We start from the raw sequence: 18,901 nt of genomic DNA on the forward strand, positions 1-18,901 counted from the left end.
ACTGAATTGGGAATATCTAGTGAATGCACAGAAACCATTTCTCAGTAAAAGCTGTCATCCAGGATGTGTGGGCTACATAAAACAGAAATAAAGTCAAGAATATTATAGAACATTACTATGACGTAGCAGAAAAATGAGGGGGTCTCTTCAAGCAGTTGATGCTTACAGCAAAGCAGCATTTGATCCACTGTACTGTGGGAGTGTTTCTTCCACCACATGATATTGTAATGTATTTTCTACCCTCGCAGATACCTGTTGCATTACCCCTAGTAAAGAGCAACCATGTCGTCAGATGCTGAGATGGCTGCCTTTGGGGAGGCAGCTCCCTATCTCCGAAAGTCAGAAAAGGAGAGAATAGAGGCCCAGAACAAGCCTTTCGATGCTAAGACATCAGTCTTTGTGGTGCATTCTAAGGAATCCTATGTGAAAGGCAAAATCCAGAGCAAAGAACCAGGGAAGATCACTGTCAAGACTGAAGATGGAGAGGTGAGCAAAATAAAAATTCATACCTTTAGAATACAAATTAATCACACTGTGAACTTTTAGATGTCAATTATGAATCTTTCTATTCTTTGACAGACCCTGACTGTGAAGGAAGACCAAGTCTTTCCCATGAACCCTCCCAAATATGATAAAATTGAGGACATGGCCATGATGACCCACCTCCATGAACCCGCTGTGCTGTACAACCTCAAAGAGCGTTACGCAGCCTGGATGATCTACGTAAGTACCAGCAGCAGTCTTCCTCTGGGTAGCTGGGAGGAACTGCTCTGCCAGGCTAAGTAGAAACCAATGTGCTGTCTCCCTTCATCACAGACCTACTCGGGTCTCTTCTGTGTCACCGTCAACCCCTACAAGTGGCTGCCAGTGTACAACCCGGAGGTGGTGTTGGCCTACCGAGGCAAGAAGCGCCAGGAGGCCCCTCCACACATCTTCTCCATCTCTGACAATGCCTATCAGTTCATGCTGACTGGTGAGTGCTTGATTCCCTTAGACTAGTGTAGACCAAAGCTCCCACTGACCTCACTGGAGCACATGACAAGACACCTAAAACCACCTCTGGGCTGTATGACTGAGAGCTTGAGAGAGTTAAGCAGGAATTAATTTTAAGTGACCCAGAAGCAAGCCTGGACTCAGCAATGTGTATTATTTATTGAATGAAATTAATAATTTTCCCACTGAAAAACTACTACCGCACTTTATTGACAGAAAGAATTATTCTATGTAATTCTCTATTTTGGATGCATACAGCCAATATTAGATTTCTTGATGAGAACTATGTGAAAGGCAAGAGGGTACACGGATTGTGAGGGCCACATGCTTCTTACAGCTCAATTGCAGTAAGAGGCATGCTCCAATGCATTCATTTCAGTTTATACTTTCTACTGTTGGGATCTGGAGGGGAACTGGGTAGTCTTGGACTGCTTGGACTACCACAACTGGACTTGGGGGAAGACCTAACTCCCGTTTACGGCTTTATTTATCATTCAGCTTAGTGTCCCAACTATGATTCATTTTGCCTCTTTCACAGATCGCGAGAACCAGTCAGTCCTGATCACGTATGTACACTCCCTGCTCTGGTCCCTGCGGGGCTGGCTGGTGCCAGGGGACCTCCTCCCTAACCACACACTCTCTGCTTCTCTCTTTGGTTGCACAGCGGAGAATCCGGAGCAGGGAAGACTGTGAACACAAAACGTGTCATCCAGTACTTTGCAACAATTGCAGCAAGTGGGGACAAGAAGAAGGAAGAGCCACAGGCAGCAGGCAAAATGCAGGTGAGATCCTAGGAGTAAGAACCTGCAACTATCAAATTCATTGATGAGTTATATCATGACAACAAGATTTCTATTTTAGGGGACACTTGAGGATCAAATCATCAGTGCGAACCCACTGCTGGAGGCTTTTGGTAATGCCAAGACTGTGAGGAATGACAACTCCTCACGCTTTGTAAGTTGTTGGCTGGCACTAAATTACTTTTAGCTGTCAGCACACTGATTCGAATCTTCTTGCTATCAGGATTGGTCAAATAGATCTCCATTGGCTTTTCTGCTTCTTTCAGGGTAAGTTCATCAGAATCCATTTTGGTGCCACAGGGAAACTGGCTTCTGCAGACATTGAAACATGTAAGTGGCCCTCCTGGCATCATCCCTTGCCTTCCAGCCTTCCTCAGTTCTTGCTCTAACTCTGTCCTACCATCCTTGTCAGATCTGCTGGAGAAGTCCAGAGTCACTTTCCAGCTCAAGGCAGAAAGAAGCTACCACATATTCTATCAGATCATGTCCAACAAGAAGCCAGAGCTAATTGGTAGGAAAGATCACTAACTTCTACAGACAAAGCTCACGGAACAGCATTTAACTCTTTATGTGCTAACTACCATTGATATGCATGTGTTTTGCCCTTCTCTCCAGAGATGTTACTGATCACCACCAATCCATATGACTATCTGTATGTGAGTCAAGGTGAGATCACTGTTGCCAGCATTAACGACCAGGAAGAGCTGATGGCCACAGATGTGAGTGATGCATAGAAGTTATCTTAGGCAGACTCTTACCTTTACCAGGTATGGTACTTACTCTCGTGATTCTTTTATTAGACTGCCATTGACATCCTGGGCTTCGCTCCTGATGAGAAGACAGCCATCTATAAGCTGACAGGGGCTGTCATGCATTATGGCAACCTGAAGTTTAAGCAGAAGCAGCGTGAGGAGCAGGCAGAGCCGGATGGCACAGAAGGTACCAGCACAATCTATACTGAAGCACAGTATAGTCCTGAGACCTCACTAACACAGGCAGTAAAATTCATGATCAGAATCATTGACCCAGCCTGCCAAGAAGCCAGAATCCTGAAACTGCTCCTCTTTGAGGGTGAAGACAAGTCACAGTGTTTGAATTGAGCATTTTGCTACTTCATTTTCCATGGGGTTGCTAAAAAGGAGCATCACTTAATGCTGTATCTGTGGTTTATATGTTCTGCATTTTCTGTAGAGTCTCAACATGTCTCAAGATGTCCATGTTTGAAAAATATTTAAAGATACGTCTATCACATTTGCTTTGCCTATAATTTTTCACAGCTGCATCCCTTTAAAAGCTTAGGGAAGTATTTTTAAGAAAACAGAGTTATTTACATGTATTGAAAACATGAACTATCAAGGAGCCTTTTCTTCAGGTGTTTTTTAATGTGTGTGGTTTGAGTTTCTTTTAGAAAAGTTAAGACAAATGAAAATGGCTGGGAGAAATACAGTTGCAATGAATCTGGTAATGATGAATAGTAATAGTAAAATAGGTTACAAATAATAAATTATCATTGCATGAATATAACTAAAAGAAAGAATTGCAGGTGAATATAATAGATTACTATATAATTATAAAAATATAACTCTTCAAAGTGAAATAAAATGTAAGTTCCAATTTTGTTCTGGTTTCATACCTTACTTTTTCTATTGATAAATGTACATTAAATAGTTATAAATAACAAATAAAACAGAAGCAGCTCAAAATTAGCATCTGTAAATATATATAATGAGGTCTGGGCTTCTTATATTAATGACTCTGTAAATAATACTGTTGCTTGCTATCATCTTTGCTGTGAGAAGACAGGAAGCAAATTGGAAAGTGACGACAGTGTATACCCTGTGCTACAGTGCTTGTATTTTATAGTTTAGTTTCAGATAAAAAGAGAGCTGAAAAAGACCTATGAGTGTCTCCTTAGGAGGAAATGTGGACCCACTATAAAAGTTGTATGAGATACTGTATTCATGCTTTTGCCGTAATACTTTACTAATCTCACTCTCTCACTAATGACAGTACATTTTCACTGACTACAATTTTCAGTACAGTATACTTCAATACCAGCCAGAAATTTTTGTCCAGAAATTTTGACTTGTTTGACCTGCATTCATGGCCTTATGCCCTTTTCTCTGGCTGGTCATTTGTTTCAAAAACTTACATATTCATCGTAAAGGCGTTTAGAAGAATCTTTACATTTACAAATTGTCTAAACTAAATGGGAAAAATCAAGAAAAATTACAATATTTTGAAGTATGTGACAAATATATGTAGCTTCTGCAAAAATGATTCTGAATGACAAGATAGGTCTACTGGAGATTTAGTACTCAATCCTGCTGTATTCTTGGTTCCTTAGTCGCTGATAAGGCTGCTTATTTGATGGGCTTGAACTCAGCTGAACTGCTGAAGGCCCTCTGCTATCCACGAGTCAAAGTTGGGAATGAATATGTGACCAAGGGTCAAACCGTGCAGCAGGTAAGAAACATGTGATGATAGAAAAAAATGACATGAGTTAAAAATTTTGAACTTCCTCTTTTGCTCTGGAGGGTAACTTTTACTTTTCTTTTAGGTCTACAATTCAGTGGGTGCTTTGGCAAAAGCTGTCTTTGAGAAGATGTTCCTGTGGATGGTTGTTCGTATCAACCAACAGCTGGATACCAAGCAGCCCAGACAGTACTTCATTGGTGTCCTGGACATTGCTGGCTTTGAGATCTTTGATGTAAGGAGAGCGTCTTTATACAGGTTTCCTGAAAAGGGCATTAAGAAATGGGAATCTTAATCTATTGGGTTGGATTTGTTTGTTTGTTTTTAATTAGGGATTGTCTTTATTTATTGGATAATCCTGATATTCCTGTAGGAATGGCACTCTTCTGGTTCTCATAGTATGTATTATCCCACTAGGGCTACAGATTTCTAGACATGTCTATTGTTGCATGCAAAAGTGCAAATTGCATTGAAAAGTGATATGAGAATGTAGAACAGCTGATAGGTAATAGCAGAAACAGATTTTCAGGAAGTTGAAATATGCCATCTTGAAGGAAGAGTTTTTCAATGTTGAAGCCATTGGAAATGCTCTGAATGCTTGTAAATAGATTGACAAGCAGATGAAAAGCTGGACTTGGACTAAGCTCTGTAAATCATTTTATAACTCAGAGATACATTAAGACAGTGCTAGGGTCTGAAAGGGCAGATTAGAGGATGAACTGTGCCAAACACCTGTCCAGTCCCATGACTAGAAATTCAGAACCTCAAACATGAGTTAAAAATAAAACCTATTGGAAGATGAAAAGTGTTTCTGAAACCTAACACAAGTAAGTAAATCTCTGCATTCTGCAGTTCAACAGCCTGGAGCAGCTGTGCATCAACTTCACCAATGAGAAACTGCAACAGTTCTTCAACCACCACATGTTTGTGCTGGAGCAGGAGGAGTACAAGAAGGAAGGAATTGATTGGGAGTTCATTGACTTTGGGATGGATCTGGCTGCCTGCATTGAGCTCATTGAGAAGGTTCTGGGCCCTATACACTTAATAGTTTTCCAGGTGTAAAATGTAAAAGAAGTCTTCTGTGCTCAAATTAGACCACTCTAATGTGTGGCATCCACGCTTAACGCAGCACTTAACATTTTCTCACATACATTTTAATTTGTCTGTCCGTACACTGTTTGTGGGATAGTATGTATGACCTAAATGGGGCAAAAAATGTCAGCCCTAGCCACTGTTCTGGAGTTCATACTCAAATGTGTGTATTTTTTAATGCATGCTGAGTGAACAAATGCACTGAGAAGCTTCTGGTTTAATGTATACATAAAGATTTTTTTTTGTCTTCTTTCCGAAAAAGCATTAAGAAAGTATAAACCCTTATGTCTGAATGCTGCTAATTTCATTTATTTTGCTTTCCATCTTCAACTATCACGCACATAGTGTATTTCTAGATGTTAGGTTTTTATTACATCACAAGTATGAAACTTATTGTTGAACTTCTTTTCATATAACTGATGGCATATCCACTAACAAAATGCCAATTCTGGAAGAACATAAGATAACACATTCTGAGGAAGGTTTTTTATGATTTTTATCTTCCATTCCTCTCTCATATACATTCTGTCTTCTTCTTGCTTCCACACTTTCATTCATCACATGTTGCTACTTCTTCTAGCCCATGGGCATCTTCTCCATCCTGGAAGAGGAGTGCATGTTCCCCAAGGCAACTGACACCTCTTTCAAGAACAAGCTCTATGACCAACATCTGGGCAAGTCCAACAACTTCCAGAAGCCTAAACCTGCCAAAGGCAAGGCTGAGGCTCACTTCTCTCTGGTGCACTATGCTGGCACAGTGGACTACAATATCACTGGCTGGCTTGAGAAGAACAAGGATCCCTTGAATGAAAGTGTTGTGGGGCTCTACCAGAAGTCATCCTTGAAAACACTGGCCTTACTCTTTGCCTCTGTTGGTGGCGGGGAAGCAGGTGATTTCTTTTAAATAAGTTGTACTATAATTTCTGAACAAAAAAAAAAAAGCAATAACATTTTGAAATAACCTTTAAGATTTACAAACTGAAAACTCCACATCCTTAGATGTAAAGATCCATAAAGACTGCATTTAGTATATTCACTAGGGATGTATTTAAATCCTTAAATATCTTACTATGCAAAGTGTTACATTTTATGTTTACATTTTCTTAACTTCAACTCAAAGACATTAGATTTCATCATGCTATCATATGAACAAATGAAGTCTCTCTTTGTAAATTTTGAGTCTCCCTTTGTAACACTGTATATGTTTGCAAATTTTGGTCATGTTATTATATTTTCTATATTTTAAGAGGAGCACAGATTTTTTTTCAGATTCTAACTGCATGCTTTTGATGTTTTTCTCTGTTTCAAAAATCATATTATTGTTTAGAGAGTGGTGGTGGTGGCGGCAAGAAGGGTGCCAAGAAGAAGGGTGCTTCTTTCCAAACTGTCTCAGCTGTTTTCCGGGTACAGTAGAATAATCATAACTTTCTCATTTTCTGAAAAGAAGATAGAAAATCTAGTTCAGAAAAGCTTTAGATTAATTTCATATGCAAAATCTTTATTGTCAGAAAAAAATAAAGGCAAGTGACTCTCATTGAATCCTCAGAAGTATTCTTTCAGAACTGCATAAAAATTTGATAAGAAGAAAATACTACTGATGGCTTTATTGCAGTGTCTTTACTCCATCTATTAGTGATATTGTACACATGACATTCTTGAACTCAAGTCTTTGCTCTTGCTCTTCAAGGAGAATTTAAACAAGCTGATGAGTAATCTCCGAAGCACACATCCTCATTTTGTGCGATGCCTCATTCCTAATGAAACAAAAACACCTGGTAAGTTGTTAAAGTTCAAAGATACAATACATCTCTTCTTCTCAATGCAGTACAATGAATTAGCAATTAATTATGTCATTTATTAGGTGCCATGGAACATGAGCTGGTGCTGCATCAGTTGCGGTGTAATGGTGTGCTGGAAGGGATTAGAATTTGCAGGAAAGGATTCCCCAGCAGAATAGTCTATGCAGACTTCAAGCAAAGGTCAGATTCCATGTCATCCACCCTCCATCATATTCACAAATGCTGAATAACTGCATTTCCTGATTATTTTAACTACTGTTGGAGTTACAAGAGGAGTTTATTGTACCTACATTTTAGGCATATAAAGGTCAATGGTCCAAGTTAGGGTTAGGTTTTCTTTCTATAGCTAACTAAAAGAAGAAGCATTTTCGAATTATTTATTCCTGTCCTTGTTTCACATTCTGATATGGGATAAGGCATTTTTAATTAAGTATCCAGAAATTACGTTGACTAACTCAGACTTATTTAACTTCCAGGCAGGTTAAAGAAGTTAACTTGCAGCCATCAGCAGAGAAATGTAAATAAAGAATCTGTAGAATATTCTAGACTAACCTGTTGGAAAACTAAATAAAATTAAAAGATCTCACTTCTTGCTCTGTATAAGCAGGACTCACATAGTACATACTGCCAATATTTTGGATGAAGAATGGTTCCTCTTCTCCCTGTATTATGCTGTTGCACATAAAGTACAACTAGATGATCTTAGGGTCCTTTCTAACCCTAACCACTCTATGATTCTGTTTCGAGATAAGGCATTAGATAACAGGCCATGTGAAATATATCAGTTCCCAATGGAAATCTGTATGCATTCTGTCAAGAATTTGTGGACTAAGAAAAGTGCAATTTTTTCTCAAAAATATATGTTTACACACACAAATGTAATTTCTAAAGAATGTAACAGAGTTCAGACTTATTCATCTCTCTTCCTCTCTTGGTCTCCCTTCCAAGAATCTTAACAATGGCATCAGTTGGTACAGGTTTGATTGAGCTTTCAGGAACCTGAATTTCTTCAAATTCTACTTCATCCCATAGGTACAAGGTGCTTAATGCCAGTGCAATCCCAGAGGGACAGTTTATGGACAACAAGAAGGCTTCTGAGAAGCTCCTTGGATCCATTGATGTGGACCACACCCAGTACAAATTGGGTCATACAAAGGTACAAATACTGCTTGACTGATGTATTGTTCCTGCTCTACCTGTCAGTGATGTGCTGCAACATTCCCTTTCTCAAGGTGTTCTTCAAAGCTGGGCTGCTGGGACTCCTGGAGGAGATGAGGGATGAGAAGCTGGTACAGCTCATTACCCACACACAAGCCATGTGCAGGGGCTACCTGATGAGAGTGGAGTTCAAGAAAATGATGGATAGGAGGTAGGTACTTATTTGGCTTGCTGGGCCTATCCTCATGAGATATCAATGACATGAACAAAACTGAAAATAAGCTTCTTCTCACCAAATCTCATTTACTTATCATTAATTCAATTTACCAATATGGATGTATTTGGGAGCATACCCTTGCAATAGATGAAGAGTATAAAATCCTGATACAGGGGAAAAATCACCGTTTTTAACTCATATCACCCTTTGTACTAATTTTTCCTAAATTCAGTAAATTATTACATTATACATATGTCCAGAAACCAGATATCTAGTCAAAGCTGATTATTTTAAGTCACCATTATAATCAAAGGTGAGAAAGATGTAATTTTTGCACAAGTGAAGTATACTCTTCCCTTGGATAACTTTCATGAAAGAAATCAAGTCAAGTTCTGGAGCTGTTCCATTTTTGACCGTGAAAGTGAGCTACACATCTTTCAAAAGTGTTCATAAGTACTTCAAAAGTGTTCATAACATTTGATAATCTGCATCACACTAGGGAGTTTTCTTCAGAGATATGTATTTATATATATTAAATATCCTAAATATAGTTTAAAAATATACATTTAATAATATATAATAAATGTTTTATAGGCACAGTGAGAACTATTAAGTATTGTACACAGAAATTCATGTTATATGTGTCAAGATATATGATTAAATATGTATTATAAATTTAACAATAGATAACATCTTTTTATTACTTTTCAGGGAGTCCATCTTCTGCATTCAGTACAATGTCAGGTCATTCATGAATGTGAAGCACTGGCCCTGGATGAAGATGTTCTTTAAGATCAAGCCCTTGCTGAAGAGCGCAGAATCTGAGAAAGAGATAGCCAACATGAAGGAAGAGTTTGAGAAAACCAAGGAAGACCTTGCAAAATCTGAGGCAAAGAGGAAGGAGCTGGAGGAGAAAATGGTGAAACTGGTGCAGGAGAAAAATGATCTGCAGCTCCAAGTACAGGCTGTGAGTATTAATGTTTTTGGCTTGTAATGTCGTCTCTAAAATGATCCCAAAGTTTCAGTAAGAGGCACATTATCACAAACAGTATTTATTTTTAAAATGTATTTTATAAAATAGCAAGGAAATCTAGAAATATTAATCAGTTCACAATGAATTATTGAAGCTGGCCACTTATATTTTCAATAAAGAGAGAAATCATCACTTTCCAGTGAGCAAATACTATGTTTTACAGTATGACATTTTAAAATATGTGTGGCACATATGTGCTATATGATTCTTATATATTATAATCTGATCAGTGAAGGTAGTCTACAGGTTCTATTAACAGCTTTTACTTAGACAATCACAAGTGGATTCAGGTGGAGTAGGAGGGTGTGATATTGTCAGGGATTTCTCTAGCAATTATTGTCCCTGTCTCCTCAGGAAAAACAGTGATGAAAGTGCAGTCCTCCTCTTTTTCCCTGAAATAAAAAACTAACCCTAAAACTGCCTTTACGAGCAATTCATCTTACCCTATTTTGATGTCTACACTTTCAAAGTCTACATATGAGCTAGTAGCCTCAGCTACTCTTTGTTCTTCATCAACGAGAAATTTGTTCTCTAAGAGTGTGATACAATTGGTTTAAAGATGTAATCTTTTGTTGTTGTTGAATGGACTGTATCTTGATACCATGGCAGATATATAAATCTACACAAGACAAGCCCCAACCTAGCTATCTTGTTGTACTATAAAATGTCTTCTGCCTGGGTAGTATCATTGCTGTTCACTAGAACAAAGAGGAGAACAAGCAGTATGTAGACAATAAAGATTACTTGGAAACCCAGGTAATTGATACTGCCCTGATATACACGGTTTTCCCTTCCAAACTACCACAAGGGCTAGAAAAAGGCCTGATTCAAGTACTCACTTTGAAATAGAGATCTTAACACAAAGTTGTCCAAAACCAAATATTAAATTCATGCTCAGTAAAACTTTTTGGAACGGTTTTAATACAGTTTCTCAGCTAAATGTTTCAGGTTTTAAAGACTGTATCCTACAAAATCTGCCTGCATCATAGAATAATAAAATTATTGAATGGTTTGAGTTGGAAAGGACCTTGAAGCTCCTCCAGCTCCAAACCCTGCCACAGGCAGGGACACCTTCCACTGGAGCAGCTTGCTCCAAGGCCCTGTGTCCAACCTGGCCTTGAACACATCCAGGGATGGGGCAGCCACAGCGTCTCTGGGCACCCTGTGCCAGTGTCACACCATGCTCATAATGAATAATTTTTTTCCTAGTCTGTAATCTGAATAATGATCTAATCTAGATGGTTTCTTCAGTAGAAGACTATACCACTTTATAGTCGAGTCACGTGCAACATCAGTAAAATGATGAAAAGTTGCAAGGGTGATATTGCTATATCAGGAGATATACTCAAAATAATTTTGGATTTGCACGAGCAATTAAAGACTTTAAAAAATCCTCAGACTCTATATCTATAATGTAATAATATATTAATTTATTTTCTGGGATGGATGTAGTCAAAACCAAACAGATACTCTTACAGTAATGAATTTTAACTACAAAGGACTTCTTTGAAAATAAGAATTCCTGGTTTGAGAATCAGTAAGAAAATACACTTATATGAGAACTACTTTATTTAACTGAATCATGTGTAGGAAGCTGATAGTTTGGCTGATGCAGAGGAAAGATGTGAACAGCTCATCAAAGCCAAAATCCAGTTGGAAGGCAAAATTAAGGAGCTAACAGAGAGAGCAGAAGAGGAAGAAGAGATGAATGCTGAGCTGACAGCCAAGAAGAGGAAACTGGAGGATGAATGCTCAGAGTTGAAGAAAGATATTGATGACCTTGAGTTAACACTGGCCAAGGTTGAGAAGGAAAAACATGCCACTGAAAACAAGGTATGAGGCAGAACCTGTCACTCATGCTCCAGAAAAGAGTGCTGTTCTGTTACAGTACTTCTGTACCCACTTCTCTTTCTTTCACTTCCTCCTTTCTTCTCAAAGGTGAAAAATCTCACAGAGGAGATGGCAGCCTTGGACGAGACCATTGCCAAGCTGACAAAAGAGAAGAAAGCCCTCCAGGAGGCCCATCAGCAGACACTGGATGACCTGCAGGTAGAAGAGGACAAAGTCAATACGCTGACCAAAGCTAAGACCAAGCTGGAGCAACAAGTGGATGATGTAAGCACACAGGCATACAGCAAGAACAAGGCATTCTGAGGGTTAGATCTGGTGGGCAGAATATTGATGGTCTTGCTCATTTCAGCTGGAAGGGTCCCTGGAGCAAGAGAAGAAACTGCGCATGGACCTTGAGAGAGCCAAGAGGAAACTTGAAGGAGACCTGAAGCTGGCCCAAGACAACATCATGGATTTGGAAAATGATAAGCAGCAGCTGGATGAGAAACTGAAGAAGTAAGTGTGGTGTGGAGCATGTGGGTGTTGGGCTGCTGTGCTTGTCTTTTTTCTTTCAGCTCTAACATGGTTTTCTTTGCCCAAAGGAAAGACTTTGAAATCAGCCAGATCCAGAGCAAAATCGAGGATGAGCAAACCCTGGGCATGCAATTACAGAAGAAGATTAAAGAATTGCAGGCAAGTCTCTGTTCCTTGCCCCTCTCTCATCATTCTCAGGTAAGGTGAGGGCACGGGTGTGAATGGTCCCTGTTATCGCCAGGCTCGTATTGAGGAATTGGAGGAAGAAATTGAGGCAGAGCGAACCTCTCGGGCAAAAGCAGAGAAGCATCGGTCTGACCTCTCAAGGGAGCTGGAGGAGATCAGCGAGCGCCTGGAAGAAGCAGGAGGGGCTACAGCAGCTCAGATCGAGATGAACAAGAAGCGTGAAGCCGAGTTTCAGAAGATGCGTCGTGACCTCGAAGAGGCCACGCTGCAGCACGAAGCCACGGCTGCTGCCCTGCGGAAGAAGCATGCAGACAGCACCGCTGAGCTTGGGGAGCAGATCGACAACCTGCAGCGAGTGAAGCAGAAGCTGGAGAAGGAGAAGAGTGAGCTGAAGGTGGAGATCGACGACCTGGCCAGTAACATGGAGTCTGTCTCCAAAGCCAAGGTATGCAAATACCTTTGAGATATTTCTGCCTGAAAAGACTATTTCTCTGTGGTGATTAAAACATAAGAAAGTATTTATATTTTAACTTAAAAATTTAAGTTAGTCATGCTTAAAAATAAACAGTTGCACTTCATCACTTGAACTGAATTGTATATTTCTGTAGTAGTATAAGAATATATTATAACATTTGGTGGATAGCCAAAACAATTCACCTGAAGAACCTAATCTAAAGAACTATAGGAACTCATTTACTGGTTCAGAACAGTAGATATGAAATGAAAGGCACAAGTCTTGTCACTTCTTTGTTTTCCCTAAAATAGAAATTACTTCTACCTTAGCCATTTCTTATCATTTCTTCATTCCTAAAACTGGCTTCATTTTTGGCCCTTTAGAAGACTTGAAATTCTCAGTAATTATGTGTTGAACCACCAATCATCCTTCATTCCGTTTTTCATGCAAACAGGCAAATCTGGAGAAGATGTGTCGCTCCCTAGAAGATCAGCTCAGTGAGATTAAGACAAAGGAGGAGGAACAACAGCGCACAATTAATGACATAAGTGCTCAGAGAGCTCGGCTACAAACAGAATCTGGTAAGACATTTGTGGGGTTTAAAGAGAACACTGTATATGACATGAGGCTTTAAAAAAAATGGTGAGAAAGATCATGGAGTCTTGCTGGAACCACAGTTGAACATGAACCAGAAACGTGCTCTTGTGACAAATGCAGCCAACAGAATCCCAAGATGCAGAAGTCTTGCCAGCAGGTTAAAGGGGGTGATCCTTCTCCCTGCTTGCACAGGTGAAGGCCCACATGGGGTGCTGTGTCCTGTGCTAGGCTACACATACCAGACAGATACAGACATCCTGAAGCAGGACCAATAACATGGACTGGAACAAACAGTGGCTGGAACAACCTTCACAAGGGTGTGGTAGAGTCTGATCACTGGAGGCTTCCAAGACCTGACTGGAGAGGGTGCCACATAACCATATCTAGGTGCTCTTTCCCATGAAAAGGCTCTTCAAATGGGACTGTTCTATAATGCTATGGCTGGAGTTTCAAAGAATTCACCTACTTCATAACCTAGACTTCATCCTTCTTCTTCCCAGACTCATGTAGGGGAGGACAGGGATGTATCTGAGCACATACACAGTATAGTACTAATTCTGACAGCTTGAGGCTTGAAGTGACCATGGGACTTAGTGCAAACATACATTAAGACTAGTCAGATATTGGAAAAGGGGCATGATGTATCTCATTTCTTGTCTCCAAGAAAAATATTTCAGCATTCTCAGAGATATAGATAGGTATTAGTGATTAGAATTCCATGTAAGAAATAAAATGATGCTAAACTCCTAATATTTTTATATGCATTTAATTATCGAGGTTGACGCTTTTCAGTAAGTCATGAAAAGGCTCCTTTACTCATCTGTCCTCTCTCAGGGGAATATTCGCGTCAGGTGGAGGAAAAAGATGCTCAGATTTCTCAGCTGTCAAGAGGCAAGCAGGCTTTCACTCAACAGATTGAGGAGCTCAAGAGGCACCTAGAGGAAGAGATCAAGGTGAGAAAGCTTCCCAGTCTTCTCCATTGGATTTCTCCTGTCCAGGAGGGGCTTCAGATACATATGAAATTACACAATGAACATGAGGGAGAAAAAAAACACTTGGGTAATGCAGTCAACTGTTCTCATACAAGCTTTGCTCTAGCTTCGCTACAGCCTTGTCATTAATTCTTCTGCAGATTCACAGATCTTTCTTTCTCCTTCAGTAGCTTGCCATCATTCTCACAGTAGTATAATCCAGTGCCCATGAATACTTCAGCCAGGAGATTTCCCAGGACACTTCCATTCATTGACACCCTCACATTCTTCCCCACAGGCCAAAAACGCGCTGGCCCATGCCTTGCAGGCTGCTCGCCACGACTGTGACTTGCTCCGGGAACAATATGAGGAGGAGCAGGAAGCCAAGGGAGAGCTGCAGCGTGCCTTGTCCAAGGCCAACAGCGAAGTGTCCAATTGGAGAACCAAATATGAGACAGACGCTATTCAGCGCATGGAGGAGATGGAGGAAGCCAAGTACGAGGGGAAGCTGGGCAGGGCTGGCAGAGACTGAGAATGGAAATTTGGGGAGACCACTGTGATACTGTCAGGAAGAAGTCAATGCTCTGCTTTAGGAAGGGGTGGCAGGAAGAGACAAAATATAACTAAGAGCAGGTATGCACGGGGTAAAGCAGTAGCAGCAAAGCTGTTCAGATGCAGAATAGCAAAGACATGCTGATTTGAGTTACAGTGTGAACAGTAGAGCATGAAATGTCTATGCCCAGGATTCAGACGTAGAAATACAGTGGCTGGCTGGGAGAGGTCCTCTTCTTCTGTGTAAATGAGAATCACACAAAACCAAGTGGCATAGGGTGCTCCTCTGAAAAACATACTGGCTGCCCAACAGAGGCTCCTATTTGCTTCCTCACCTGGACCTCTCCTTACCACATTGCAGGAAGAAGCTGACACAGCGCCTGCAGGATGCAGAAGAACACGTTGAAGCTGTCAATGCCAAATGTGCCTCATTGGAAAAGACAAAGCAGAGGCTGCAGAATGAAGTGGAGGACCTCATGATTGACGTGGAGAGATCAAATGCTGCCTGTGCAGCTCTGGATAAGAAGCAGAAGAATTTTGACAAGGTCTTTTGGGCTCCAGACTCGGGGCTCCTGGGCAGAGCATCCCCTCCTCATTGTCACGTCCATACTGACACCCTGTTTCTCTACAGATCCTGTCAGAATGGAAGCAGAAGTATGAGGAAACACAGGCTGAGCTGGAAGCCTCCCAGAAGGAGGCCCGCTCTCTCAGCACAGAGCTCTTTAAGATGAAGAATGCCTATGAGGAGTCCTTGGACCACCTGGAAACGCTGAAGCGGGAGAACAAGAACTTGCAGCGTAAGTGCCTGGCCCTCTGCTCCTGGCAGGGCTTTCTCAACACCCACCAGTACCCACTGCTTCACATGGGTCTGTGCCTGCAGGTGGGCAAAGATGCCTGTCACGTTGGTGTGTGAGGGCCCTTTCCATTCTGCTCTGTGTCTGACCATGCCACTGGTCCTTGTTCCCACAGAGGAGATTTCTGACCTCACGGAGCAGATTGCAGAGGGAGGAAAAGCAATTCATGAGCTGGAGAAAGTCAAGAAGCAGGTTGAGCAGGAGAAATCTGAGCTCCAGGCCTCACTAGAGGAAGCTGAGGTACACAGCATTATTTGTTGCTATTTACATATCTTGGATCTCTATCTCATTACATGTACTATCAAGTCATTCTCAGATTTGAGGAAATGACTGTTTGCATCAAAGTGCTAAATATTATTTAAACATGGTTCTTCATTTTACCTGGAGTTTCAGCTTAAGCATTTGCCACACAGGAATTGTTCTAATTTACTCTTGTCCAGGCTTCCCTGGAACATGAAGAGGGGAAGATCCTGCGCCTCCAACTTGAGCTCAACCAGGTCAAGGCTGAGATTGACAGGAAGATAGCAGAGAAAGATGAGGAGATTGACCAGATGAAGAGAAACCACCTCAGAATTGTGGAGTCCATGCAGAGCACCATGGATGCTGAGATCAGGAGCAGGAATGAAGCCCTGCGTCTGAAGAAGAAGATGGAGGGAGATCTGAATGAAATGGAGATCCAGCTCAGCCATGCCAATCGCCAGGCTGCCGAGGCACAAAAGAACCTGAGAAACACACAGGGAGTGCTCAAGGTATGGCACAACAAAACAGGTGCTCACTGGTTTATGAATAAGATACATATTTCCCTCTTGTACAATTCCATCAGATCTATAATGAAGTGAAAATAGGAAAAAGGAAAAAAGGAAAATATAGTTCATAGTCTTTCTTGTCTTTCTTTCCAGGATACCCAGATTCAATTGGATGATGCTCTCAGGGCACAGGAGGACCTGAAGGAGCAGGTGGCCATGGTGGAACGCAGAGCAAGCCTGTTGCAAGCTGAAGTTGAGGAGCTACGGGCAGCCCTGGAGCAGACAGAGCGGTCAAGGAAATTGGCTGAACAGGAACTGATGGATGCAAGTGAGAGAGTTCAGCTCCTCCATACCCAGGTCAGTGTAGAAATATGTTTAGTATTTATACTTTTTCTCCATACAGATAAAACAACTGAAGACTGACTGAACCGTAACATTGCTAAAATACACTGTAATTTTCACACTGTGGATAACAAATATTAAGTGTGATTTTTCAGCTGCAGATATGAATTTCACTAGACCACAGTGCAGGTACCTTAAAAGTAATAAATTTTAGAGAGATATTTGAGGTTTTTACCCTACAACTCAGTTGAGTTTAACAGGTTTCAGGTTTACTTTTGAGACTGCAAAGTCAAAGTTAGGTTGATCATTAACAAAATAAGAATACACTAATACAGTTACTGACATCATTTAACAATGTCATCATAGGCATTCTATACTACCATTTAAAACTTTTACTGCCACAAGATTGAAAACTGTAAGGAAATATTACATCTTTTATCTTTATAAGTCTAAATTTCTTCTCTGTTGACTGAAAATCTGTGAGGAAAGACTTTATGGGGGATGTTCTTGAAATACTGAAGCATATCATGGCTAAACAACTGAAGCCACAGCAGATGATTTAGAACAGAATGCCATGTGACCAGATGGTGCAATTTACAATAAGAAACAATATTTATGCAATATTCTTGATATAATGTCACAAGGTAACAAAAACAAAATGGTCATGTTGATGCTCTTCAACAGAACACCAGCTTGATCAACACCAAGAAGAAGCTGGAAACAGACATTGCCCAAATCCAGGGTGAGATGGAGGATACCATCCAGGAAGCCCGCAATGCTGAAGAGAAGGCCAAGAAGGCCATCACAGATGTGAGTAGGGGCTCCTTTCATTGCTGATGGTGGATGTATTCTCCCCCAGAATGTCTCCAACCCCAAAATGCCATTGGCCCTTTGCTCTCCTCAGGCAGCCATGATGGCAGAAGAGCTGAAGAAGGAGCAGGACACCAGCGCCCACCTGGAGAGGATGAAGAAGAACCTGGACCAGACAGTGAAGGACCTGCAGCACCGTCTGGATGAGGCTGAACAGTTGGCACTGAAGGGAGGCAAGAAGCAAATCCAGAAGCTGGAGGCCAGAGTGCGTAGGGCTGGTGTTTGTGCAAGAGTGAGCATGTCCCTTGGAGAGATAGCAGGGAAGCTGCAAAGATGGGCTTGTGATTGCAGGTGCGGGAGCTGGAAGGGGAGGTTGATGCTGAGCAGAAGCGCAGCGCTGAAGCCGTGAAGGGTGTGCGCAAGTATGAGAGGAGGGTGAAGGAGCTGACCTTCCAGGTAAGTCAGGAGGTGTCCTTGAGCTCACACACCCTCATCCCAGAAAAGCAAAGCAGTTTCAATGCAATCCTGGACAAACTGCTGTTCTGTGGTGTGGAAAAACTAATAATTCACTTTCTTTCCTGCTTACCAACCACTCTAGTCTGAGGAAGATCGGAAAAATATTCTCAGGCTCCAAGATCTAGTTGACAAGCTGCAAATGAAAGTGAAATCTTATAAGAGACAAGCTGAGGAGGCTGTAAGTATTACTGAGTGCAGAGTTAGTCTCCACCACATTGGAGGAGAAATTCTGTGTTGGTGTTTTACCCCGCACTGTCCTTGGAAGTGTTCACAAACCATGTAAAAGAGGCCCTTCATGATACAGTTTAATAGTGACCTTGGCACTGCTGGGATAAAGCACTTGGTGATCTTGGACTTGATGACCTTAAAGGTCTTTTCCAACTCAGCTGATTCTGTGATTCTGTAATTATCAAATATTTTTAAAGCTATTTTATCTCTCTTTGTATCCACAGGAGGAGCTGTCCAATGTCAACCTCTCCAAGTTCCGCAAGATCCAGCACAAGCTGGAGGAAGCTGAGGAGCGGGCTGACATTGCAGAGTCCCAGGTCAACAAGCTCCGAGCCAAGAACCGTGAAATTGGCAAGGCAGAAAGTGAAGAGTAAATGCTTCAAGTGGTGCGAAGTGAAAGAGAATTGCACAAAATGTGAAATTCTGTCACTCTTTGTAATCACTGCTTAGTTCTTTATCAAGATAATTATCACATAGATAATAAAAATTGTAGAGATTTTCCCAAGGAAATAATAGTTCATCTTTGTATTTTGATTATTATCCTGAATTCTTAATTTCTAGGTTAATTTGTTTTTCTAATTTATTTAAATTCATTCAGTTAAAAACTTGTTTCAGGTATTTTCAGTGTTTCAGCCACTATAAAAATGGTGTATCTTGCTTCATTCTCGTCATGGAGTTTCATCTGATTTCCTTAAAGCAGAAATCACTGATTGT

At 40.9% G+C, this 18,901-nt stretch overlaps 1 protein-coding gene across 6 annotated transcripts; it reads left to right on the plus strand.

The window, feature by feature from the left end:
• Positions 1–282: 282 nt before the first annotated feature.
• On the plus strand, positions 283–18,570 carry LOC101878774 (myosin-1B-like). 6 transcript variants are annotated; one of them, XM_034067692.1, is made up of 38 exons: positions 283–486; positions 580–723; positions 817–973; positions 1,532–1,559; positions 1,658–1,775; positions 1,855–1,947; positions 2,060–2,123; positions 2,206–2,304; positions 2,409–2,512; positions 2,594–2,732; positions 4,141–4,259; positions 4,354–4,503; positions 5,121–5,291; positions 5,941–6,250; positions 6,688–6,764; positions 7,048–7,135; positions 7,222–7,339; positions 8,192–8,315; positions 8,392–8,528; positions 9,246–9,501; positions 11,158–11,400; positions 11,506–11,682; positions 11,768–11,913; positions 12,000–12,090; positions 12,173–12,562; positions 13,026–13,152; positions 14,003–14,121; positions 14,438–14,634; positions 15,053–15,236; positions 15,323–15,488; positions 15,661–15,785; positions 15,986–16,294; positions 16,445–16,648; positions 17,318–17,443; positions 17,538–17,708; positions 17,795–17,899; positions 18,042–18,137; positions 18,412–18,570. In XM_034067692.1, the coding sequence occupies exons 1-38, from the start codon at positions 283–285 to the stop codon at positions 18,559–18,561; spliced, it is 5,826 nt and encodes a 1,941-aa protein (XP_033923583.1). In that variant the 3' UTR covers positions 18,562–18,570. The 6 variants fall into 6 exon arrangements, with proteins under 6 accessions (XP_033923583.1, XP_033923585.1, XP_033923586.1 ...); XM_034067694.1 differs by having other exon boundaries at positions 5,941–6,246; positions 6,690–6,764; XM_034067695.1 differs by having other exon boundaries at positions 5,941–6,238.
• Positions 18,571–18,901: the final 331 nt, after the last annotated feature.

This window comes from Melopsittacus undulatus, chromosome 11 (assembly GCF_012275295.1).
Source record: "Melopsittacus undulatus isolate bMelUnd1 chromosome 11, bMelUnd1.mat.Z, whole genome shotgun sequence".
Classification (NCBI taxonomy): Eukaryota; Metazoa; Chordata; class Aves; order Psittaciformes; family Psittaculidae; genus Melopsittacus; species Melopsittacus undulatus.

Coding starts and splice junctions, on each gene's coding strand:
- LOC101878774 (XM_034067692.1), top strand. CDS start 283: ATGTCGTCAGATGCTGAGATGGCTGCCTTTGGGGAGGCAGCTCCCTAT. Junction 1,776..1,854: donor AGGCAGCAGGCAAAATGCAG/GTGAGATCCTAG, acceptor TTTCTATTTTAG/GGGACACTTGAGGATCAAAT. Junction 12,091..12,172: donor AGAAGATTAAAGAATTGCAG/GCAAGTCTCTGT, acceptor TGTTATCGCCAG/GCTCGTATTGAGGAATTGGA.